Consider the following 24,595-nt stretch of genomic DNA (forward strand, 5'->3'; position numbering starts at 1 on the left):
CCACATGACGGTGTCCCCGGCAGACCTGGGCTCTCCCCAGATTCTCTGGCAGTGGCAAGCCGTGCCCCTGGGCCACGCGCCTCTGACGAGTCTGCAGGCTCAGCTGCCGGGGGCCGGGCTGGGGTGACAAGCTGCCGTGACCCCACAGAGGGTGGCTGTGACGCTGTCAGAAACCGCTGTGCTCCTTGCGGGCTTTCAAGTCCTGCCGAGGCAAGTATTTTGTCCCCGGGTACCTGACCCGGGGCTCCCGGAGCGCAGGACGGGAAGACTGGGGTGAAGCGGCCCAAGGAGGGCGGCCCCGTTCTGCATTCCTAACAGCTGAGGGTGACAGATGGGGTCCGGCTGGGGCAGGTGCACGAGTGTCAGAGTCCTTGCCCAGGAGACCCGGGGGCGGGAGGCCTCAGCTGTGTGGCACGCTGGGCTCTGAACCCGTGTGTGCCACAGCCAGGGGTCTCTGGTGGATTGGGAGCGTCCCGGACGGTTCAGGGCAGAGAGGCGTCACCCAGCTGCAGAGAACGGGGAAGCAGCCAGCCCCAAGCCCCCCAAAACCAGTCCCACCTTGTACTGGGAAGAGAGGAGTGAACGCCTTTCTTTCTGCTTCTGGAAACCCCAAGGTCACTCCCACGGAGGGGCCTCGGCACCTGCCACCACCCCCACCCCCACTCGTGCCTGCAATGCTGCCAGGCCAGCTTCTCCACCCAGGTCATCATGGTGTTCAGGAAGGGTCCTGCTGCTGCGAGGAACAAGCCCTGTGCCAGCCCCAGGCCCTGGGGTGGAGGCCACCTCAGAGATTTATCTCCCGGTCCTGGGGGCTGGGAGCCCGAGACCCACGTGCCAGCCCATGTGGTTCTGGTGTGGACCCTCGTGCTTGCACACAGCCACCTTCTGTGTCCTCACGCGTGCCGGGTGACCAGGGCGGTGGGCTCTCTGGTGTGTGATTACAAGGACACTAATCGTAGGGATCAGGGCCCCACCCTTAGGACCCAGTTTACACTCAGTACTTCCTCAGAGGACCATCTCTAGAGACAGCCATGGGGCAGGGCCTCGATCCACAGATTTGGGGGACACGAGCATTCAGTCCGGAGCAGCCCCCTAGCCTCAGGGTTTATTTCTTGCTTGCGCTGTGCGGTCACAGGCCCCCAGCTGGGGGAGCAGCCCCATCCCAAGGGGGGGTCCATGACCTCTGGGAAGAGGAAGGGATGTGAAGGGTCCCTCAAGGCAGGGCCCTGGCCTGGGGGGCACGCACCTCACTCATGCGCACCACGCATTGACCAGACTGACGTCACGGGCCAGGAGGGTGACTCTCCTGGTGTGCCCTCCTCCTCTCCACCGCACGTGCTTCGAGGCCTGCCCCAGCCCTTCCAACACGCGAGGCCCGCGGTGTTGAGGTGCTAGGATAGCTACGCCATCAGAGAACACCAGTCAGCCCTCAATACTGGGGCGCTGCCGTTCCTGTCCCCAGAAGAGGCTGAGCAGCATCAGGCAGCACCCCATCCCAGGTAGAACGTCCCCCGTTCGGGGGACAGTGGCTGGGGGGCAAACTGCCTTGTGAGTCCATTTCTCAGCAACTCGGTTATCTGTGTGTACCATTTACCCACTGCTGGACAGCCAGCCACCGGGAAACCCTGGCTTAAAACCACAGCCGCCAGGTTACCATTTCGTCTCCTGGTTCTGTGGGTTTGCTGGGCACATCTGCCCCACGGCCCTTGTCAGCAGAGGCCGGGCTGGAATTTTCCAGGGGTATCTCCACACATACGTCTGGCGAGTGGCTGTGACTCAAAAGTAAGCGGCCCAGGAAACAACGTGCGAGCTGTTAGCTTCCTCAGGCCTGAACATTCAGGGATTTAGATGCACTTCAGCTTCTGGACTCAGCAGAGAGGAACTCCTGATTCTACTGGCCCCTTCCGCTCCCCCAGGCCCAAACGCCGATTCCACTTGCTCTGAGACCCCACATCCAGTCCTGCAGCGAGTCCTTGTGACTCAACCTCAAAACCCATGTGGAACCCGCTCGGTGGATCCAGCCTCTGGCTCCTGTCGCCCCGGTTGCTGGAGTAGCTAGCTTCCTGGTCTCCTGGGCTCCTTGCCTCCATTCAGGCACCACCCTGCACACACGTGTGAATTTCCACACAGAAAGAACCCTACCACAGGGTTGCTTTGGGGTTTTGAATTTCTAGTTGCGGTAACATATGCATAATATAAAAATTTACCATCTTAACCACTGTTAAGCATACAGTGCAGGGGCATTAAGTACATTCACACTCTTGTACAACCATCACCAACATGTTTCCAGAACTTTCCCATCTTCCCAGACTGAACCTCTGTACCCCTTAAACACCCCCGTCTCCTCTCTCCCCAGCACCTGGCACCCACCATCCCATACCGTCTGCCTATGGACTTGGCTGCCGTAGGGGTCTCATGTAAGTGGAATCCTCCAGCATTTGACCTTTTGTGTCAGCTTGTCTCACTTGGTCCTTAATGTTCTGCGCAACCAATTTCCAACGTGTGGAGGGGGCTTCCCCGCACACCAACAAGCAGGTCTCAGAAACCAGCAGAGTGGCCTACAGTTCAACTCACTGCTGACCCTGTCTGCCAGGAGAATTCGATCCCACAAGCTGCGGGCTGTCCTAGGGTGTCCCCCACCTGCCATGCAGGTTCTCACCTGTGCATCTGACCAACTGGTTGTAAATCAGAGGTTCCCACCATCCCTTCCTTAGATTGGACTAATTTGCTAGAGTCGTTCGCAGAACTCAGAAAGATGCACAGGGCAGCATGTGGAGAGAGGACACGGAGAGTCCGGGCACTCTCCAGGCAGACCACTCTCCCACACCAACGCGGAGGCTCTCTGAACCCTGTCCCTTAAGGCACGATTGATCTATTCATTGGCCCTTGGGGATTGACTCAAGCTCCAGACCCCCTCCTCTCTCCTGAGCCGAGGGGTGGATTGAAAGTTCTAACCCTCCAATCACAAGGAGGGTTCTCTGGGCCACCAGCCCCATTCTTAGGTGACCTGGGGACATTCCAAAAGTCGCCACATTAACATAACAAAAGGCACCTTTTTCTCTCCTTTAGGAAATCCCTAGGGTTTTAAGAGTTCTGCCAGGAGGAAGACCAAATATGTATTTCTTACTGTAAATCACAATATCACATTCAACATCATGTCCTCAAGGCTCATCCATGTTGCAGTAGGCGTCAGAATTTCCTTCCTTTTTAAGCCTGAACCCACTGTCTGGACACAGCATATATACTAACCCGTTCCTCCGCTCACGCACACTGGCTGGCTTCTGCCTCTTGGCTACCGTGAATAATGCTGCTCTGAACACGAGTGTGCACACGGCTCTGGGAGACCCTACTGTGAATTCTTTCGTGTGTACAGAGGCTGTTTTCAAACATATCAGTCAGAGATCACCACGCCCTCGTCTCAGCGCATAACCTCAAATACTGGGCCCTGGCTGCCTGGCCTGCGAGACTCTGCATGACGCCCCGGTCACCTCCCGACCTCACTGCCATTGCAGAGTCCAGTCCAGCCGCCCAGACTGTCTCTCAAGCCTAGAAAGGTGGTCTGTGCTTGGGCTCCTGCATGATACTGTTCCCCAGCCATCGTGTGGAGTTCTGCCTCCCTTTGGCCGGGCGTCTGCTTGGATGTCTGGTGCCTTCCGTGTATAACTGCCAGGTAACCAGTAACCCTGAAACACAGTGGTTCAAAAACAATCGTCATTATCACCTGTTACTACAGCTCTCTGTTTCACGTGAGGTTTGGCAGGGTGGCTCTGGCTCTCTGTTGAGGCTGGGGCTGTGGTCTCACCTGACGGCTGGACAGGCGGGGATCCATCCCTCGTCACTGTCCAGGTACTGCCCCCTTTAGGCTGATCCCTCCTGGCTACTGGACGCCCACCGGCCTTTATCCCAGGCTTGTCCTTGTTCCTCCTACAGACTGACCTGCGTGACCTTGGGTAAGTAAGTCACTTCCTCTCTCAGAGCCTCAGTTTCCTCATTCGGGCGTGGGGCGCGGTGGCGCGGGGCGGGGCACTCGCCCACCTACTCCCGGGCGGGGCCATCTCGAGGGCGGGGCCTCGGGGGGCGGAGCCTAGATAGGGCGGAGCCAGTAGGCGGGAGTCGGCAGTAGGGGAAGGTGCGTTAGGGCTGGGGGCGGGGCTGGAGTGGGGGGCTCAGAGTCCTGGTCGTCGCCGGAAGGGGCGGGGCCATGGTGGGGGCGGAGTTTGGAACCCGGGGACAGGACGGCGGGACGGGACTTATTGAGGGGCGGAGCTAAGGGCTTGTGAGGACCCTGTACCCTATGCGGGTTGGAAACTCGAGACTTCAGAAGGCCCCTAGGTGGCGGGGCCGGGCTCAGTGAGGGTCGTGGCTCAGGGCTGTAGAAGCGACCTAACAGACGTCAGCAAGGGTGGGGCTCAGTGGAGTCGGAGCTTAGAGCCCTCGCGTAGGCGAAGACGCCTGCGGCGCCCGGGATGGAAGGGCCTCAGCGAGGGGTGGGGCCAAGAACTCTTGCCAGAGCCGTAGGTGCCGCCAGAGGGGGAGGTGTTCAAGTGGGGGCGGGGCTTAGGACCTTTGCGGCCAGGCCACGGGTCTAGGGGCGGAGCATAACGTCCGGAGGAGGCGGGGCTCGAGTGGGGAGCGGGGCTTTGGGTCCTCGCGGCGCCGCAGCTGCCGCTGGGGGCGGAGCATAACGGGAAGGGGCCGGCTCAGTGGGGGCGGGGCCTATAGCTTCTACGGGTGCCGTAGGTGTCTCGGGTGGAGGCGGGGCTCGAGCGGGGGCAGGGCTTGGGACGCTCGCGGCGCTGCCGCTGCCTCTGTGGGCGGAGCATAACGGGAAAGGGCCGGTTCAGTGGGGACGACTTGGGACTGTGGCGGCGACACCGCCGAGACCGGGGCGAGGCCTGCCGGGAGGCGGGCCTGCTGGGAAGGGGCGGAGCGAGTGGGACCCGGCGGGCGGCGGACAGACGACCTGACGGGTGGACGGCGGCAAGGGGACGGGCCGGGCCCGGCCGGGCGCGCACCGTGCGTCGCCATGACAGGTGAGAGCGGGCCGGGCCGGTGTCCAGCCTGCCAACCCGGCACCGGCGCGCGGCTGCGGTGACCCCCCGGTGCTGCCCCGGCGGCAGCTCCTCGCGGCAGCGGCCAGTGACCTTGGTCCGTGACCGCCTCTCTGTGGGCGGGACGACGACTGGCCGGGGGCGGTGGTCGGAGCCTGGAGGGGCCGTGGGCGAGGGGCTGGGGTGATGCTGCGGCCTGACACGGGGAGGCGAGGGTGAAAAGGGCACCAGCAGTCTTCGCGGGGGTCATCCTGGCCACCTGACACCCGTGTATAGTACCAGTGGGACTCTTGTTTGGGGTCAGGCCCGGGAGAACCGGGGACACAGACTCAGCCAGCACCCCTGGGCTTTGTGCTGCGTGCAGGGCGGCCCTGCCCCCTCCAGATTCTCCCAGAGTGGGGTCTGAAGTGCAGCCAAACCCCCAGAGCCTGTGTGGACTGCAGAACCCACCTCCCTCCTGGTCCCAGCTGAGCAGGGTCACCTTGTTGTGTGGAACTTCCACTGATGGAGAGACCTGGTGATGGAGATGGGTTGGCCAGGGATCTCATGACAGCATGGTCAGGGAATGTTCTTGCTCCCCAGGGCCCCACTTTTCCAACCTCCGGGGTGGCAGAGGGCTCAGGGAGGCTCCCAAGGGTCCTGTTCTCTTCCCGGTGCTCACTGGAGTCCCACAAAGAGGATTTCATGGGCTGGTACCTGGTGTCTCCTGGGACACCAGTGTCCCAGCGTAGGTCAGAAGAGACCCCAGCTGCACCCTATTTGCCTGTCATCTCCCAGAACCCTTCTCATTTGTGGCTGCTTTTTCTGAGAGCCTGCTGTGCCCTTGGCCCTGTGTCAGGTGTAGAAGGACATGTAGGATATTGTCTCTATGTGGATGAGGAAATAAAGGCTCAGGTTGGACAGGTGCCAAGCACCAGGCTACCTGGGTGGTCAGGGGCAGAACTAGACCTGTGCCCTGCCCAGGCCCCTCAAGGTCCTGTGGGAGCCTCTCCACAGCCCCTTTCTCGAAGCCAAGTCTGAGCGCTGAGCCTCTAGAGATCCCTCCCGTCACAGCTCCTCATTTTTGGGGCAGGAAGCTGAGGCCCAGAGAGTGCGGGCAGCTTTGCCAGGCTGCAGGGATGAAATCCTTGGCTCGTTGTTCCTGTGCCGTGACTGGGGGGTCTGCCTTGTGCTGGTTCTGGGGCCTTCATGACAAGTTGCAGGGCGAGCATTTGGACCCGATATGTCTGCACAGGGCCAACGCTGGCCAGGTGTCACTGCAGCTGTTACTGTTCTGTGGACCCAGGTGTGCTGGGGAGTGAGCCCTCTCAGCGCCACACCTGAGGCCAGGTCCAGAGCCCCAAACAGGAAGGGATTCTGAGCGGGTCAGGGACTGCAGTGGGGAGGGAGCCATGGAAACTCAGGGAGGCCTCTTGAGGGGAGGATGGTGAGCTGAGTACCGGTTAGCCAGGGGGAAGCCAAGGGACAGGGTTCTCATCCTTTGGCAGGTGTCCCAGGCAGCATGGTGCCACGGCAGGGGCGGGGGGCGGCTGCTGTGCAGGACAGCTCAGGACCCTGGGGTGAAGGCACCTGGGGTAGCTCCCACAGGGCCTTGAGTGCCACGCAGGGGTAAGGGGTTGGGGGGGTCTGTGGTTTTGGCACCAGCTGAGCAAGTAGGTGGGGGAGGTGGGGCTTGGCAGAAGTTGCTGGCAGAGTCGGGTGGGTTTGTGCCAGGACATTTGACTCCATCCTGCAAGAGCTTTCTGGGGCTGTTACTTAGGACCCGGGACCGAAGTTTCCTGTGCATTTTCCTTCCTGGGTGTGGCCATCTGGGTGTGGTTTTCCTGCACGGCTTCCAGCCACCACGGAAAGCTTCAGCCCTAGGCTGCGTATGCCCTGTGCCGCGTGACTCATGCTTGCTGCGGTGGAGACTCCACCTAGCTAGGGCTGCAGCCGGAGGACCGCCAGTGTGCTGGCCGTGGTCCACTGACAACTCTTTAGTGAGCGCCTGCTGTATGCCTGCCCTGTGCACGAGTGCACACGCTGTAGAGGCAGTGCTGGGCAGAATAGCCTGGGGTCAGGATGCAGCTGATTGCACAGTTAATTAGTACGTTAATTAGGCGAGTGGGAAGTCTTGGATGTCAAGAGGCAGTGGCTTCACACAGCCACAAAGCTTTGGATGCCACAGAGCTGTGCCTGGCTCCGTCCTCCAGCTTCACTCTCTAGTGGCTGAGGTCTTGGGCAGGTCCCTCCTCTATTCCCATCTGGAAATGGGGGCCGTGGTCTTGCTAGAGCCGCAGAGCTGATGGGGCGATGAAGATGATCTGCACGCAAAGAGCCTGTAGGGTGCCCGGTCACTGGGCACACGCCGTCAGCCGGATCAGAGGGGCTACGAGAGGTGACGCCAGGTGACCGGGAAAGTCCTGCCCATGTGGCCGTGGCAGATCTTTTGGTGTCCCTGGGGGTGACTTCCTCACCATGGTGGAGCTGCTGGCGAGTGCATCTGCCAGGTAGACTTTCAGGACCTGGGAGGATCCAGAAGTTAGAAATTCATATTTTTGAGGGAAAAGACCAGCCAGGAGGAGGTGGCAGCGGGAGAGAGAGGTGAGGAGGACAGATGGTGTGTTGAGTAGGCCCCATGGCGGAAATCTAGGAGGGGCCCTTCTTGTTCCCACGTGATGACCCCATTTGAAAAAATCAACTTTATTGAGGTAGTATTTACTCACAACAAATGCATTTATTCTTCTTAAACATTTTTTAAGTTTATTTATTTATTTTGAGAGAGAGAGAGTGGGGGAGGGGCAGAGAGAGAGGGAGAGACCATCCTAAGCAGGCTCCGTGCTGTCATCACAGAGCCAGACATGGGGCTCCATCCCCCAAACCGTGAGATCCTGACCTGAGCTAAGATCAAGAGTCAGTTGCTTAACCGACTGAGCAACCCAGGTGCCCCCAAATGCACCTATTTTTTAAAAATGCTTTAATTTTTATTTTAGAGAAAGAGTGCACACACATAAGTGGGGGAGGGGCAGAGAGAGAGGGAGACACAGAATCTGAAGCAAGTTCCAGGCTCCGAGCTGTCAGCCCAGAGCCCGACTCAGGGCTTGAACCCACAAACGGTGCAATCATGATCTGAGCCGAAGTCAGATGCTCAGCTGAGCCACCCAGGTGCCCCGAACATCCGATTCTTGATTTCAGTTCAGGTCATGATCCCAGGGTTGTAGGATCAAGCCCTGTGTAGGACTCCACGCTGGGCATGGAACTTGGTTAAGATTCTCTCTCTCCCTCTGCCCCTCCCTCCCACATGCATAGGCTTGTGCTTTATCTCAAAAAATAAACATAAAAAAAAAAAAAAAACGAGTCTATGAATTTTAGAATGAAAAACAAGAAACATCATTGGAGTTTGGATAGGAATTGCGTGGACTCCATAGATCACTTCGGGAAGTATTGTCATCTTCACGACATTAAATCTTCTAATCCATGAACAGAGGGTATATTAATTTGTATCTTTTAAATTTCTTTCAGGGATGTTTTGAAGTTTTCAGTGTACAAGTCTTTTACCTTCTTGGTTGAATTTATTCCTAAGTATTTTATTAGTTTTGATGACATTGTAAGTGGAATTGTTTTCTTATTTTCTTTTTGGGATTGTTGATTATTAGTGTATAGAGATGCAACTGGTTGTTGTGTATTGATTTTGTATCTTGCAGCTTTGCTGAATTTGTTGATTAATTTTAACCTTTGTAGAGTTTTCTAGATAGAAGATCATGCCATCTGCAAAAAGAGATCATTTTACTTATTCCTTCTTTTTGAATTTTTTTAAATGTTTTTATTTATTTTTGAAGGAGAAAGAAAGAGACAGAGCATGAGTGGGGGAGGAGCAGAGAGAGAGGGAGACACAGAATCAGAAGCAGGCTCCAGGCTGTAAGCTGTCAGCACAGAGCCTGATGCGGGGCTTGAACCCACAAACTGCGAGATCATGATCTGAGCCGAAGCCAGACACTCAACCGACTGAGCCACCCAGGCGCCCCCCCCCCCTTTTTTTTTTTTTATTTTTTATTTTTTTTACTTATTCCTTTTCATTTGAATAACTTTTTTTTTTTTTTTTTTTTTTTTTTTTTGTCTAATTGCTCTGGCTAGGACTTCCAGTAATGCATTGAAAAGAAGTAGTGAGGGTGGGCCTCTTGCTTGGTTTCTGATCTTAGGGGAAAAGCTTTCAGACTTTTACCATTAAGCATGATATTTGCTGAGTGTTTTTCATATGTGACTTTCATCTTGTTGAGGAAATTTTCTTCTAAATTTATTGAATGCTTTTTTCCTTTAATCAAGAAGGAATATTGCATTTGTCAAACGCCTTTCTGCATCATTTGAGATGACCGTGATCGTGTGTGTGTGTTTCTTCATTCTATTAACGTAATGTATTACATTGATGGATTATCTTATGTTGAACCACCCTTGCATTCTGGTGTATAATCCTTTTAATATGCTGCTGAATTCAGTTTACTAGTATTTTGTTGAAGATTTTGGCATCTGTGTTTATAAGTGATATTGGTCTGCAATTTTCTTGTAGTATCTGTGACTGGTTTTGGCATCAGGGTAATGCTGGCCTCATGGAATGAGTTAGGAAGTGTTCCCTCCTCTTTGGTTTTTGGAAGAATTGTAGAAGGTTTGGTATTTAAATGTTGGGTAGAATTCACCAGTGGAGCCATCTGGTCCTGAGCTTTTATTTGTTAGGACAGTTTTGATTACTATTTGAATCTCCTTACTAGTTAGAGGTCCGTTGAGATTTTCTCTGTGTTCATGTTTTGGTTATGGTAGATTGTGTGTTTTTAGGGATTTGTCCACTTCATCTAGTTTGTCCAATTTGTTGGCTTACACATTTTCAAAGTATTCTTTTATAATCCTTTTTATTTTTGTAAAATTGGTAGTTCATTTCCTACTTTTATTTCTGATGTTAGTAATTTGAGTCTTTTTTCTTTGTAAGTCTAGCTAACAGTTTGTCAATTTGTTGATCTTTCCAAAGAACCAAGTTTTGTTTTTGGTTTTGTTTTTTCTGTTTTCCATGTCAATTATCTTTGCTATAATCTTTATTATTTCCTCCCCGTCTGCTATTTTGAATCTAGTTTGCTCTTCCCTTCCTGCTTCCTTAAGGTGTAACATTAGGGTGCTGATTTGAAATCTTTCTTCTGGTGTAAAGTGTGCATTTACAGCCTAAATGTCATCTTCCAAACTGTTTTCATGGCATCCCTTACATGTTGGTGTGTTGTATTTTTATTTTCAGTTGTCTCAAGGTACTTGCTAATTTCCCTTGTGATTTCTTCTTTGATCCATTGTTTCATTTTCACATAAAAGTGAATTTTCTAGTTTTCCTTCTGTTACTGATTTTTGGCTTTATTCCATGTGATCAGAAAGACCCTTTGTATGATTTCAGCCTTTTTAAAGACATTAAGACTTGTTTTGTAGCCACATTTGTTTTATGGTCTGTCCTGGAGAATGTTCTATGTGTGCTTGAGAAGAATGCACAGGTCCACCTTGGAGCTATTGTGAGTTCGGTCCCAGACCACCACAGTAAAGCCAATATTGCGATGAAGTGAGTCCAATAAAAAAAAAAAAAATTAAACAGTGAGCCCAGTATATTTCTTGGTGTCCCAGCACATATAAAAGTTATGTTTAGGGGCGCCTGGGTGGCGCAGTCGGTTAAGCGTCCGACTTCAGCCAGGTCACGATCTCGCGGTCCGCGAGTTTGAGCCCCGCGTCGGGCTCTGGGCTGATGGCTCAGAGCCTGGAGCCTGTTTCCGATTCTGTGTCTCCCTCTCTCTCTGCCCCTCCCCCGTTCATGCTCTGTCTCTCTCTGTCCCAAAAATAAATAAACGTTGAAAAAAAAAAAATTAAAAAAAAAAAAAGTTATGTTTACATTATGCTGTACTCTATCAAGTGCACAGTAGCATTATGTCTTAAAAACAATGTGTATACCTTAATTAAAAACATTTTATTGCTAAAAATGCTACCAATTATCTGAGTTTTCAGCAACTCATAATCACTGATCACAGATCACCATAACAATTGTAATAATAATGAGAAGGTTTGAAATACGGTTTGAAGAATGAAAAGTTTGAATTGCAAGAATTATCAGAACGTGACACAGAGACCCAAGTGAGTCGATGCTGCTGGAAAAGTGGCTCCAGTGGACTTGCTCGGAGCAGGCTCGGCACAGACGCGCAGTTTGTAAAATCGCGGTATCTGCAAAGTGCGGTGAAGGGAGGTGCACCTGTATTTTCTGCTGCTGTTGGGTGACTGCAGTCCGGGTGTGCTGGCCCTCGTTGGTTATCATGTGGCTCACACCCTCCGTTCCCTCACTGGTCATCTGTGTGGTGGTTCTGGCTATTACTAAGAGTGCGGTACTGGGGCACCTGGGTGGCTCAGGCAGTCAAGCGTGCGACTTCAGCTCAGGTTGTGATCTCACAGCTCGTGAGTTCGAGCCCTGCGTCGGGCTCTGTGCTGACAGCTCAGAGCCTGGAGCCTGCTTTGGATTCTGGGTCTCCCTCTCCCTGTGCCCCTCGCCCACTGACGCTCTGTCTCTCTCTCTCTCTCAAGAATAAACATTAAAAAAATAATAAAAGTGTGGCACTGAAATCTCCAACTGATACCATTTTTCATTATTACTAAATCTTTACTATTATCTGGGGGCTCTGATACCTGGCTCATGTGCTTAGTAGATCTTCTTGGTGAATTGACTCTATTATTAATGTTGATGTACTTCTTGGTCTTTTGTAACAGTTTTTGATGCAAAGTCGATCTTGGCTTCTATTCACAGAGCCACGCTGCTCTCTTTGAGTTGCTGTTTGCAGCGACATCTTTTCCCATCTTTTCACTTTCGGCCCATGTGTGTCTTTGGATCTGAGTCTTTTGGAGACAGCTCATAGTTGAATCGTATGTTTTTAATCCTCAGAGGACAAACAACTCTGTTTCTCCTCTGCTCCTACACGCAGCACTCATACCTCTGAGGACTCCTGGCACTTGTGGTCACCAGGTATGCGGTCCCTCACCTCCATCACGCAATCCCCTGACACCAGCTGGGGGTGTCGCAGTTCACCTCCCGACGCTGTCTCCCTGGGGATGGCCTCAGTTCCCACTTGTGAAGAGCTCAGTCCTGTGCACCGTCCCCGCTGTAGACCCTGGTCACAAGGCTTCTCACTGACTGGCTATAAACCGAGGGTCCCGGGACCCCCTCTTTTGGTTCAGTCATTTGCTACAGCTCACAGAATCTGGGAGAACACTTTCCACGCTAGTGCTGATTTATCACAGAAGGATACAAGTGAACATCCACACACACAGGGTGCTCAGAGCAAAGAGCTCGGGAAGGGGCCCAGAGCCTCTGTGTCCCTGCCGGGCCAGCCGCCCCAGCGCCTCCATGCGCTCGGCAACCTGGAAGCTCGTCCACCTGCATCCTCTCGGGGTTTTACGCAGGTTTTATCACATAGGCGTCATTGATTCAACGATTGGCCATTGGCGATGGATTCGGCCTCCAGCCCCTCTCCCCTCTAAGCCTCATGTGGTTGGCTCCACTGGCAACCAGTCCCATCTTGTGGTTATTTAGGGGCTTTAGAAGAGTCACCTCGTGCACACGGCCAGATGAGCTTGAAGGGGGCTCGTTAGGAACAAAAGACACCCTCGTCTTCATGGCTCATCTCTGAGGACATTCCAGGGGGTTCAGGAGCCCTGTGCCGACATATATTTCTTATTAGAAATCACAATATCAAAATTCCATTTTGCCAAGCTGCGTCTGTTAATCTGTTTACATTTTTTTTAATGTTTATTTACTTTTGAGACAGAGACACAGAGCATGAGCATGGAAGGAGCAGAGAGAGAGGGAGACACAGAATCGGAAGCAGGCTCCGGCCTCTGAGCCGTCAGCCCAGAGCCTGACGCGGGGCTCGAACTCACAAGCCGTGAGATACTGACCTGAGCTGAAGTCAGAGGCTTAACCGACTGAGCCACCCAGGTGCCCCTGTTTACATTTATTTTTTTGAGAGCTTTTATTTTCTAAGTAATCTCTACACCCAGTGTGGGGCTCGAACTCATGATCCCGCGATCAAGCGTTGCATGCTCCACTGACTGAGCCAGATAGGCACTCCTTAATCTGTTTACATTTAAGGTAATTACTTCAATCACTGGGGTGCCTGGGTGGCTCCATTGGTAAGCCTCGACTTCAGCTCAGGTCATCATCCCACGGTGATTTCAGGCCCTGTGTCCACCTTTGTGCTGACAGCTCAGAGCCTGGAACCTGCTTCGGATTCTGTGTCTCTCTCTTTGTCTCTGCCCCTCCCCCTGCTCATTCTCTCTCTCTCACTCTCAGAAGTAAATATTAAAAAAAATAATAATAAACTAATTACTGCAATTACTGATAACGAATCGCTTGTTTCTGCATTTTTGCTGTTTGTTTTCTGTAGGTCTTGTAGCTCTTTGTCCTTTATCCATTACTACCTTCTTTCAGGTTTAGTTGATTTTCTGTAATAACATTTTTTATTTCCTTTTGTGGATATTCCACGGATATTTTCTTTGTGGCTACCGCGAGAGTTCCACATAACATCCTAAAGTTATAACCATCTAATGTGAATTGATATCAACTTAATTCCCGTCACACACAAAAACTCTCCTCCTTTGCAGCTCTGCTCTCACCCAGCCCCCGTGTCCACCAGCAAGTGGGACAGGCTGGCACTAGGTGGGGGGGGGTGCACCTGGTCACATAGTGGATGCTCTGGGATTCAGCACCCTTCCTTGGGGATCCTGTGCCTCCCACCAACCACCGACCCGCCCCTGGGCTTTAAAGGCCTGTCATTCTAAAGAACATTCTTAATGGGAAAAAAGGCATGGCAGTGATGCCGTGATGCCAGGACCCTGGCTGGGCACACCGGTCTGCTTTGTGGCAGCCTCACAAGGCCGGGCAAGCTCACGTGTCCCGTGGCCATGCCAGCACGGGCCACCCAGCCCTGCGCCCCTGTCCTTGTGGGAAGGCAGGGTCGGGGCTTCTCCAGGCTGCTGTGTCCCTGCAGCAGGCCCTGGGGGGGGGACCCAGGGACAGCGGACTCGGCCTGAGTTTATCTCCTGCTGTAAGCTCTCAGGCGTAGAAGAGAAGAGCTGGAGTCCGTGGTCCCACACACGAGTGCGCCCCATCTCTGGCAGGGGGGCGGCAGGACACGGGGGTTCCGGGCTGTGCATAGCCTGCGCGGGTGGGACGGCTTACAGCTGATGTGCCGCCCGGGGGCCTGGGCGCCATGCCGCGGGTGGCGTGTGGGCCCCGTTGCCACTCCTCGGCCGTGCGGGCTCATGCCCTCCGTGCTCTCTGCTGTTTCAGAGCAGACCTACTGTGACCGCCTGGTCCAGGACACGCCCTTCCTGATGGGCCACGGACGCCTCAGCGAGCAGCAGGTGGACAGGATCATCCTCCAGCTGAACCGCTACTACCCCCAGATCCTCAGCAACAATGATGCAGAGAAGGTGCTGGGGTGGGGGGAGGCGGGGGGGGGGGGCAGCACATCTCTCCCTCCCTGTCTCTCGCTCCCTGGGCTGGGAGAAAGCGGGTGGGGGGGTGGGGGGGTGGAGAAGGACAGTGGAGGTGAAAGCCTGACCCCTGGCAGTGACGTTGGGCCCGGAACACCAGCTCCTTGAGCCTCAGTCTCTCCCTGTGTCCTCGGGGCCTGCCAGCCCTCCAGGGCCGCTGGAAGCATCACAGGAGACAGGACAGTGTGCCACTGCATGTGACAAGCCTGGGAGGGGAGAGGGGGCGGGGGCGCTGGCCGGGCTCACCCCAATGCCGCAGGGCTCCGCACCCCGCCTCTTCCAAAGGTTCAAAAGTGGACACTGAGGGAGGTGGGTGCACCTCGCCTGAGCTGCCCTTTCCCTGACGCCCCCTCAGGGCCAGGGCTTTGGGGTGTGGGGCCCCCTCCAGCCGAGTGGCTGAGTGAGCCCCACTCTCGGAGCTGCAGGGCTGCCTACAGGGCTTGGGGCCTCTCCCAGGCACAGTGAGGCTGACCCCCAACACAGCTGGAAGGCTCATGGGCCCTGCCACTGGCTCAGATGCTCAGGTTGGGAAAGTCTACAGCGAAGGAAAATACGGGTGGAATTCGTACCTTATTATTGTAATTAAAAGTCTAGTACACATTTATTATATAAATATTTGAGAAGTCTCAGACGTTTATACAAGAAGAAGGAGAGTCCTGCATGCGCGTTGCCACGCTGTTCTGCTCCTTGGTTTCTCTGGCTCCTACCATCCACTTGCAGTTTCTGTTACACTCTGGTTCTGAGTGGAACGGTATGCTGCCACCAGGTGGCAGCACCAGGCCTCGGCCTCCAGGTCCTGCATCAATGCCACCTGCCGGCTCACTGACCTTTAGAACCATACATTTCTCCATGAAATCAGAAGATTCTGGGTTATTTTGTTCTGTTTTCCTGCTTAGCCCTCCGTTTTTAAATTCCTTGAGTCACATTCCTGTTGACTATAAACTACTAGAAGTTATTACTTATGACATCACCTCCTCGATTCCTTGTAGCCTTTTTACAAGTGAAGAAACAGAGTCCCAAGGTGTAAAATGACCTGCCAAAGTCACATGGCAAACCATCAGCTTTTAACAGTTGGAACAATGTCCCCACTGTCTTTCTTGATGACCTGTCCTGGCCTCCACAGGGAGGGGGCTCCATAGGGAGGACCAGTGGCTGTGCTGTGACCACAGCACCGGCTTGGGCGCCACGTGGGTGGGCTGTGGCCCTGGTGGCACTTGATGCCTCCTCTGGGTGCTCTGTGCCGCCGCCCTCGCCGCACCCCGGGCAGGGGCCCCTCTGATGCAGAAGCTGGAGCCCAGGGCAGAGCCAGAGCCCCCAGCCTCCTGGCCCTGCCCCTCCAGCCTGACCTTTCCACGCACTCTTTCCACCCCCAGTTCCGGAATCCCAAGGCGTCCCTGCGAGTGCGGCTCTGTGACCTGCTGGGCCACCTACAGCGGAGCGGCGAGCGGGACTGCCAGGAGTTCTACCGGGCCCTGTACATCCACGCGCAGCCCCTGCACAGCCGCCTGCCCAGCCGGCTGGCCCTGCGTAAGTGTGCCCCCCGCGCCCCCAGACAGGAGCAAGCTGTCGGATGCGGACACTGCCGCATCTCGCGTGCCTGCTGTTACACAGGAGGAGGCGTCTGGCGGGTGTGGCTCCGCCCTCCCTCCAGCCTGGTGCCCTGGGGCCCGTCACCTGCGGGCTGGGGGCCGCTCACGGCTGTGCCGGCCTTGAGTATCTGTGCCCCCGTGGCAGAAACTGTGGTCGTGCCCACAGCTGAGGGTGCCCTGGCCGGGGGCGGGGGGATCCCCGTAATGTGGGCATTTCTGTAGAACGATGTCAGGCACGGTGGCTGGTCTGAGGCATGCGCGCTTTGGTTTCAAGGGTTTTGCCCGAGAGCCCAAGAGGCACGTGAGTCCCGAGGGACCCTCTGAGCTGCGTGTGGGGATGGAAGAGACACAGGCGGGGATGGCAGTCCAGGCCTGAGACCTCTGTGCCCTGGTCCCCTGGAGGAGGGGCCGGTGTCCCTTGATCTTCTGATGGGAAGCCGGAGGCCTGAGGGACAGGGTGGCTCACCCTGACTGCTCAGCTGGGACCCCCGGGGCAGGCGTCCCTGACCTGAGGATGAGCTCTGGTCCAGGACCCGTGTGTCACACCAGCCACTAGGGGGCCCCACAGTCGGGCTGGGCATCAAGCACCTTCCAGGCTCCTGGGCCACCAGCAGGTGGCCGGTTGGGGAGGTCTGGGAGAGAGTGTGCCCTGCCCTCGTATGGACAGCACCAGACTTGGGATGCTACGCTCGGTGCCTGCCTCCGCACGGAGCGATGCCCCCTACCCATGGCCCTCGGGGTCTCAGGATGTGGACAGAAGGAGATCCAAAACTCAGGGTTCTGTGACGCTGATCCCACGGTTCCCTCCCTGGTGCTCATTCTGCCACGCCTGGCCCAGAAGGCTGGGTGGGTGTGTGTACAGCCTGTGGTCCGGCCCAGCCTAGGGGTTCCGGGGGTGGAGGGAAGGAGCCTGAGCAGCCCCTTGGTTTCCTGCAGGCGGGGCGACCACCCTCCTCTGGCCGGCCCACAACTAACCGAGCCCTGTGATTTTGTTTCCAGAGAACTCAGATTGCACAGAGCTAGACTCCGGCACCGTGGGCCGCGAGCTCAGTGACAGGGGTAACGGCCTCCCACGTCCCCCACCCTGTCCCCCACCCAGGGCTCCGTCTCTGCCTCAGGGTCTTCTCCTTTCCGAGTCAGGCTCGGTCCTGCCTTCCCATTGACTGGGCCCCAGGGTGCTCGCTGGGGCGCCCGCCGTCCGGGCTCAGGCGGCCATGTGCCCACATGCCCCCTTTCTCCCCAGGACCCGTGGCCTTCCTGGCCTGCCTCGGCCTGGCCGCGGGGCTGGCGCTCCTCGTCTACTGCTGCCCTCCAGGTGGGTGCCGCCTGCCAGGCCCAAGCACCGAGCCACCTGGCCTCCCTGTGCCTCAATTTCCTAGCCTGTGTGGTGGGACGGCAGTGGGGCCCAGTTTGCAGGCACAGGAAGAAGAGGGAGAATGGGGGCTCCGCCACCCCCAGGGGTTGGAGGGTGACAGCCCCTGGCAGGAGGCAGGGTGCAGCCGGGGCTCTGGGGGCCCCTGTCCTGTGTGGGGCCTGGAGTAGGGTGCCCACCTCTGGCCCCCATGTCACAGCCCCGGCACATGGACGGGGGCCCGCAGCCCAGCATGGCAGCTGCCGTCCCTGCCTGGCCACACCGGGCCTGTCACAGTTGTGGACGGGGAGCCAGTGCCGCACAGGCCCGCTTGGCAGGGACGCCCCACGCCGCTTGGCTGTGGGGCTGCACAGGCACGTCGGTGGCAGTGTCTGAGACCACCTTGTCTTCCAGACCCCAAGGTGCTGCCGGGGGCCCGGCGTGTCCTGGGCTTCTCCCCCATCATCGTCGACAGGCACGTCAGCCGCTTCCTGCTGGCCTTCCTCACAGATGACCTGGGAGGGCTCTGATGACCCTGCCCCCACCAAAGAACCCCGCCTGCCTGCCGAGGGGGCCCCACTTTTCTAAATGTTTATTTTTCACTATTTATACTTTTTTAAGAAAGTTACCTTCGCCTGACAAAGGTGCTCAACATTAAATGTTGGAGTCTTGTCGCTTCCCTTGGGAATGTTTTCTGGATGATTCTGACTTGAGACCCTGTGGTGTCTTGGCTGGCCGGGCTGACTCTGAGGGCTCTCCGTGTCCCACACTCAGCCCGGGGCCAGGTTGCCCCAGGCTGCCCCAGCCCCCACTGCCCCTCAGCACCCGCCCCCAACATCCCCCCCACCTCACCGTCTCCCCAGAAGGTCCCTCCTCTCTTTCCCCTGCTCCCTCCCACCGTGCCTCTCCAGAGCCCACACCTCTCACTTGGAGCCCCTCTGTAGTCCTCTGCCTGGCACGCGGTCAGCCCCCACACCCGTCCCCCCATCCCTGCCCATCACCTCGCCCTTCCCAGCCACCAGCCCAGGTGGGAGGGCTGGGTGGGGGCACTGCCCGCCATCTGTCAGCCCCTGCCTGGGGCCACGGGGGGGGGGGCACCAGCTGCACATACCAAGATGCCCCAAGAAGCCCCATGCCCATATGTGTTCACTCCACCCAGCGACCCCAGCAGGTGGGGGCTGCATCCCTGCTTTCCTGAAGAGGATACTGAGGTTACTCAGCCAGGAAAAGGGGGACCTGGCACGTGAGGGGGACTAAGATTCGCCACTGCCTTCATTCTCTTCTGTGATGTGCCCTAAAGGGACCCTTCACAGCCCCTTGTCCCCATCGAGTCACCAGAGCCAACACCCGGGTCCGGGGCCCTGCCTGACCTCACCCGCCTCCGTCCTGGGAGTGGACTCCCTCCCTACCCGGAGGTGAGACCTGGGCTTAATGGGTCTGGGGTGGGTCCCTTGGGCCTAGAAATGAGCCCAAGGTCTTGTCCCAGATTCCAGGCAGAAACTCAGAACAAAACAGTCCACAAAACCTTCTAGAACTTTTAGAGTTGAGAAATGTCATTGTGCCATCCAGGGTCCTGGCCTCTGGCTCCTCCCCACTGCCCCCACCAGCCTGGGGTTTGCACCACGCCCCTCAGCCTCATCTTGGGGACACTGGCCTATCCCCTCAACTGCGGTGTCTACACCTGTCTCACCTGCCAGCCTCAGGCTCAGGATCCCCATGTGGAAACTTCCCCTTGGACATGGGAGGGTAAGTGTGCAAGTCCAGGAGGGCCTGGTGCCCTAGCCTTGGCATTCAGTGTCACAACCCTGAGGGCCCCGTAAGCCGACCGAGTCGCCTGCGGACTTGCAAGCAGGACCTCATGGCACCGCGTCGCCTCTGGGCGCCGTCATTTTCAGTCCAAAGCCAAGGACCACACAGCAGCCGGGATGGGGGTTCCACCCGGCCTCGCCACACATGCATGTGCACCAGGCGCAGGCTGGCCCCCAGGGGTCCCTCTCCCAGTTGCCTCCTCCATCAGCTCCTCCCCCACAGCCCCTTTTTGGGGAAACAGAAGCGTATTTGTCAACCCAAGAATCACCATGAGTTTGCATTTTCCATGGGAGGTTTCTGGAGATGCCAGGGCAGGCCACCTCCAGGGACGACAGCTGCTCCCAGGTCTCAAGGTGGCAGGGCACGTGTAGGGAAACGGGTGGGGGCAGAGGGGCCCGGCTCCGGGACGTGGTGTCCCACACACGCAGCCAGCTCCTGGGCTAATTCCCTCATTCCGGCGCCCCGGCTGGATGCCGTGGGACAGCATGCCCTGCGCTCACTCTCCACCTCTATGCTGCAGGCCCCGGGGTGTCTCCAAACTGAGCCTTGGTTTGCCCATCTGTACAATGGAGACGCTCCTGTGAGCACTCCTCGAGCAGGCCCTGGACGGCACTGCTCAGTCCCGTGCTCTTCGTCAGAACTCTCCACGATTTCACCACTTTGTGGGAGCGTCACATGCAGATTTCTCTCTGGGACATTCCATTGGGTGGAGCGGACACGGCTGCTGGCGCTTGGCCGTGAGGACACAGGGGCTTCCCTGAGCCACCCGAGCTGAATGGAGCCCCCACAGCCGAGCCCCACACAGAGCCCCTCTTGACCTTTCCCGGGGCCCGGGAGAGGGACCTGCAGACCTGCCCGCTTCCCTACGGCGCATTGGCGCCTGACCAGGGCTGGAGAGACGTCCCGCGTGCCAGGTCCTCGTGCAGACTGCAGAGGCTGGACTGGAGGCCACCTTCCCGCTGGCCTGCCGCACCAGAGTCCTGGTCCCTGCGCCCGCTCTGGACTCTGACATCGGGGGCGCCGGAGGTTCCGGAGGTCAGACCCCGAGGCTCAGCTGGGCGGGTCCCCTCACGACGGAGCAAGATCCCGATTCCCAGGTTAAATTTCTTTCTGGGCAGGTGCCCTGGGGTGTTTGTTTGTCCTGCTGCCTGAGAGACACAGCTGGCAGAGGTGACGGAAACACCCTGGTGAAGGTGACGGACACCTGGGTACAAGGGGTGAATGCACCCAGGTCACGGTAAACGAGGCCACTGCGCAAAAGTGCAGGCATGCCGGCCCTCAGGGGCAAAGAGGTTCCGGCGGGGCTAGAATTTTGCCTCAGCTGAAGACACCTGCTATGTTCTGAACAGCCGTGTCCCCCCCCAAAATCCCTAATGGTGAAACCTAACCCCCAAGGTGATGGTGGTGGCAGGTGGGGCCTTTGGGGTGATTGGATCACGAGGATGGAGCCCAACAGGGGACTCGTGACCTTGTAAAAGAGACCCCAGAGAGCCTGCCACGTGAGGACACAGCGAAAACAGGAAGCTGGTTCTCACCAGACACCGAATCTGCTGACGCCTTGACCTCAGATTTCCAGCCTCCCGAAGTCTGTGTGTGTATAAGCCACACAGCCTATACCCTGTTCTAGCGCCCGAACCAGGACACCGCCTCCGAGGAGATCTCCCAGAGGCAGGCCCACAGGCCTGTGGCAGGGAAGGTCCTCCTGCTGTGCGCCGCCCAAGACCTGTGAGGCCGCCACCCCCGAGGGCCCTGTGGTAGGGTTCCTTCCCCCGAGCAGGGGGCGGCCGGTACCTGTCACAGGCCTCAGGACCCGTGGTGAGCCGTGGTGGTCCAGGGCGCCCGTCCCCCAGCCCTGGCCAAGCAGGCTTCTCCTGACTGCTGACTTTCTCCTCCTGTCCGTGACCCGCCAAGGCCTTGCCCCTGAGCCCGGGCTGTCTGGACCCCTCCCTGGCTACCAGCCTCGACAGGCCCTCCTCTATGACTGGACTCCATGTCGATGGCTGAGGTCTGTGGTGGCCCAACTGCCTGCCCCACTGGTCAAACCCTGAAAGGCCTCCCCTCCTAGGCTGAGGCTTGGGGGAACATTGGGGCATCGATGCTGAGGTTCGGCACCTCCCCCCACCAGGCCCCTGCCCTGCCTACCCCCTGGGTGGTCAGTGCCAGCGACCTGGAATGGATGAAGTCCATCGGGGCACAGAAGGCCCCACACGTCACGCAATCCCCCGCTCCCCCTGCCCTGGCCACTCTAAGCCCTCACTGTTTGTCCCTGTATGCCCACCCCCACACATCTGCAAGCGGAACCGCTCATGACCCGTGCGTCACACCTTCCACGTGCTGTGCCCACAGCTGGAACGCTCTTTCTGGAACCCCCTTGGGTTTAGCCTGAAGACGTAAGACGTTGCCTCCTCTAGGAAGCCCTTCCAAATACTTCGGTGACGAGAGTAGGTCCTGATCCAGCCACGGTCGTACTGGAGTGCCGCTCCCACCCAGGAAGAGTGCAGGGGCTGGGACAGGCTGCCCGGGGGCAGAGGATCGTTGCCAGGATTTGAGAAGCGACAGGAGTGTGAGGATAGTGGAGGAGAGTGAAATGAGGTGTGAGGAGGATGTGAGGAGGTGTCTGGAGAGTGTTGAGGTATGTTGAGGCAGGGGGAGGGTGTAAGGGAGTTGTGGTGAAAGGGCGTGTGATGGAGGCTGTTGGAGAGGTGTGAGAACAGTGTGAGGGGGTGAAAGGACAGTGTGACGCAGGGCGCTAGTGAAGAAGGAGGTCTCCTGGCAGAGGGAGTCTGGCCCCGGATCCCCCTGCCTCGGGCGGATGTGGTTACGGGCCAGGCGAGGGCACAGGCTGGTGTTTGTGGAGCCGGAAACGCGGCTGCCTCTTGCACAACCCAGCGCTCCCTCCGGGGAGAGGGCGGTGTTGACCCTGCAGGTGTCCGGGCGAAGGCGCTGACGCTGTGGGATCAGAGCGTTACTTCCAGTCCGCCCGGGCCAGCGTTCTGCGATGGGCTGAGGGGTCCTGCTGACCCCGTGTCCTCCCAGCCCTCGGCTCGACCCCAGGCCCGACCAGGCCCCCCGATGAGCCTCTGGCCGGTTGGGCCCTACGACCCGCTGTCACAAGGACGGGGGAGGGTCCCTCGGCGGTAGCCAGGTGGCGGCCAGGACCCTGAATCCTGTGCCGCCCGGAAGGGGAGGCCGGAGCCCCGTCTCCCCGCTGAGGGTCTGGGTGGGATCGGGTCGGGGCAGCTTCCTTGGCCCCCACATGGGTCTCCTTAAGTAAACGCTCGAGAGAGAGAAAAACCATCAAAACAGAGTGACCGGACCCAGAGGACACATGTTCCTGGGAGAGGTGGAGGGGCGGGCCTGGCAGAGCTACCTCCTCGCGAGGGGACGCTGCCCAGGGATGACCCATCTGTCACCTGTCACCTAGCCTCTGTCGACCACCTGCCGACCTGTCATCCTCGCCCATCCACCCATCACCTCTCTCTCGGGCTGAGCACACGCTGCTCTGGCCCCCGCGGCCCCGCACTCCTGCACCACGGGCCGTGCCCCTCCCCCCTCCAGGTCCCGAGAGGCCCCCTGCCTCCCACCTTCCCCAGTGTCTCTCCAGGGCTGCCCTCGGTCTCCACAAGCTCGTCTCCTCCCCACCCCCGCCCCCTCACTCACTCGTGACTGGACCTGCCTGGCTCACCAGGACCAGTGAGGGAGGAGGTCTGCATGCCAGACATGGTGCCAAGGACACAGGCCACAGGTGGTGGCACCTGCTGGGAGATCCAGGCCAGACCCGTGGCCCAGAAACAAGCAGAAGGGAAGGCATACGCGGGGGGCCCTCTCCTCCCCCAGTTCAAGCCTCTCTCTCGGATCCTCAGGGTGACTGGCCTGTAGGACCCTCCCTCTCTGGGGGCTGCCCTGGACTTGAGGCAGGTCCGGCCGGGGTGGGCAGGGCTCAGACACGGGCCCGGGGGGACACTATGGATGGCGATGCCAGCCCGTGGCACCCAAGTTGGAGTAGACCCGAGCGGCCTCTGTGACAGTGACTGGCGGAGAGGGTCAGGAGGACCTCCAGGACGTGAGCCCCACCCTGGAGAGCGGCCACATGCCGAGGCCTGAGATGGGCGCGCATCTGGAGTGAGGGCCGGGGGGCCAGAGGGGCCGCCGAGGCTCGAGCCTGGGAGCCGGCGGGTGGGGAGGTGTGGGGTGCCGAGGACGGGGTGCTGGGGGGACCAGGGCACACAGACCCACCCACCACCCCTTGCTGTCCCCAGTGCCCCAGCACCTTCGGAGGCCAGCCCGGCTCAGTGGCTGGGGCTCAGTCCAGTCATCTGGGGTTCACCCCTCTGGTGGTGCGCCGACGGACTTCCTGTCCTGGCCCAGGGAGGGGCTAGGCCATCTGCTGGCCACGTGCATGGTGCCACCCCACGTGACTACCGGCTAGTCCACACCGCAGGCCGCAGGCCACTCTGGGCAACCCCAGGGGCATTGTGCAGGGCAGGACTGGGCCAGGGGAACATCCCGGGACACTAGAGATGGCCGGGGGAGAGGGGCAAGGGAGACAGAGGGGGTGCACCGGGTGGGCTGGCAGGAGGGCCAGGTTGCGTAGACAGGTCACAGACGTGAGCCTGACCTCCTGCTGCTTCTGGCAAAAGCCGCGTCAGTCAGCGCAGGTGAGCCGGGCTCCCGGCAGCAGGAGGAGTGAGCTAGCTACCTGCCCCGCCCCCCCACCACTGGGCCATTCCCAAGTTTGTGACCTCGGCACCACCAGACCCCAGGGCTGCCTGCCCCTGCCCGGCGGGGCCCCATCAGCTCCTCTGCAAACACATGTCCACCCTCTGCCCACCTGCCCCTCATGCTTCTTCATGGATTTTGTCTCACACATGGATCAGGACACAGACATGCTCACGGGAGCAGAGGGCTGCCCCAGGGCCCCAGCTCCGAGGCCACCAGCCCTTCTCGACCTCGAGTCATCCACTTCCTCGTGCTTTTTCCTGACTAAAGCCCAGGACTGGACCACCTTACCCACCAGCACTTCTGTTTATCGATCACTTTGTGCGAGCTGACCACAGTCACCTGAATATTTTTAGGGAGGGACCTGGGGCCGGGAAGTTTCCCACCTGGAGGACCAGGTGAGGGTCCTGTCACATCAAGGACATGAGGGGGTGCCGGTGTGGGTTGGGAAAGGGGACGAGGGGGCAGAGCGCGAGGGCTCAGGCCCTGGAGTTCGCAGGGGTGGACCGAGAGAACAGGGGACTCCAACCAGCATGGGGACC

The 24,595-nt window shown here is 57.9% G+C and overlaps 1 protein-coding gene across 3 annotated transcripts; it reads left to right on the plus strand.

Annotated features, from left to right (window-relative positions):
• Positions 1-4,809: 4,809 nt before the first annotated feature.
• On the plus strand, positions 4,810-18,204 carry CARD19 (caspase recruitment domain family member 19). Of its 3 annotated transcripts, XM_045467649.1 has the most exons (6): positions 4,810-5,033; positions 14,380-14,522; positions 15,959-16,112; positions 17,174-17,233; positions 17,418-17,489; positions 17,940-18,204. In XM_045467649.1, the coding sequence occupies exons 1-6, from the start codon at positions 5,027-5,029 to the stop codon at positions 18,053-18,055; spliced, it is 552 nt and encodes a 183-aa protein (XP_045323605.1). In that variant the 5' UTR covers positions 4,810-5,026; the 3' UTR covers positions 18,056-18,204. The 3 variants fall into 3 exon arrangements, with proteins under 3 accessions (XP_045323605.1, XP_045323607.1, XP_045323606.1); XM_045467651.1 differs by lacking the exon at positions 17,418-17,489; XM_045467650.1 differs by lacking the exon at positions 17,174-17,233 and having other exon boundaries at positions 4,813-5,033.
• Positions 18,205-24,595: the final 6,391 nt, after the last annotated feature.

This window comes from Leopardus geoffroyi, chromosome D4 (genome assembly GCF_018350155.1).
Source record: "Leopardus geoffroyi isolate Oge1 chromosome D4, O.geoffroyi_Oge1_pat1.0, whole genome shotgun sequence".
Taxonomy (NCBI): Eukaryota; Metazoa; Chordata; class Mammalia; order Carnivora; family Felidae; genus Leopardus; species Leopardus geoffroyi.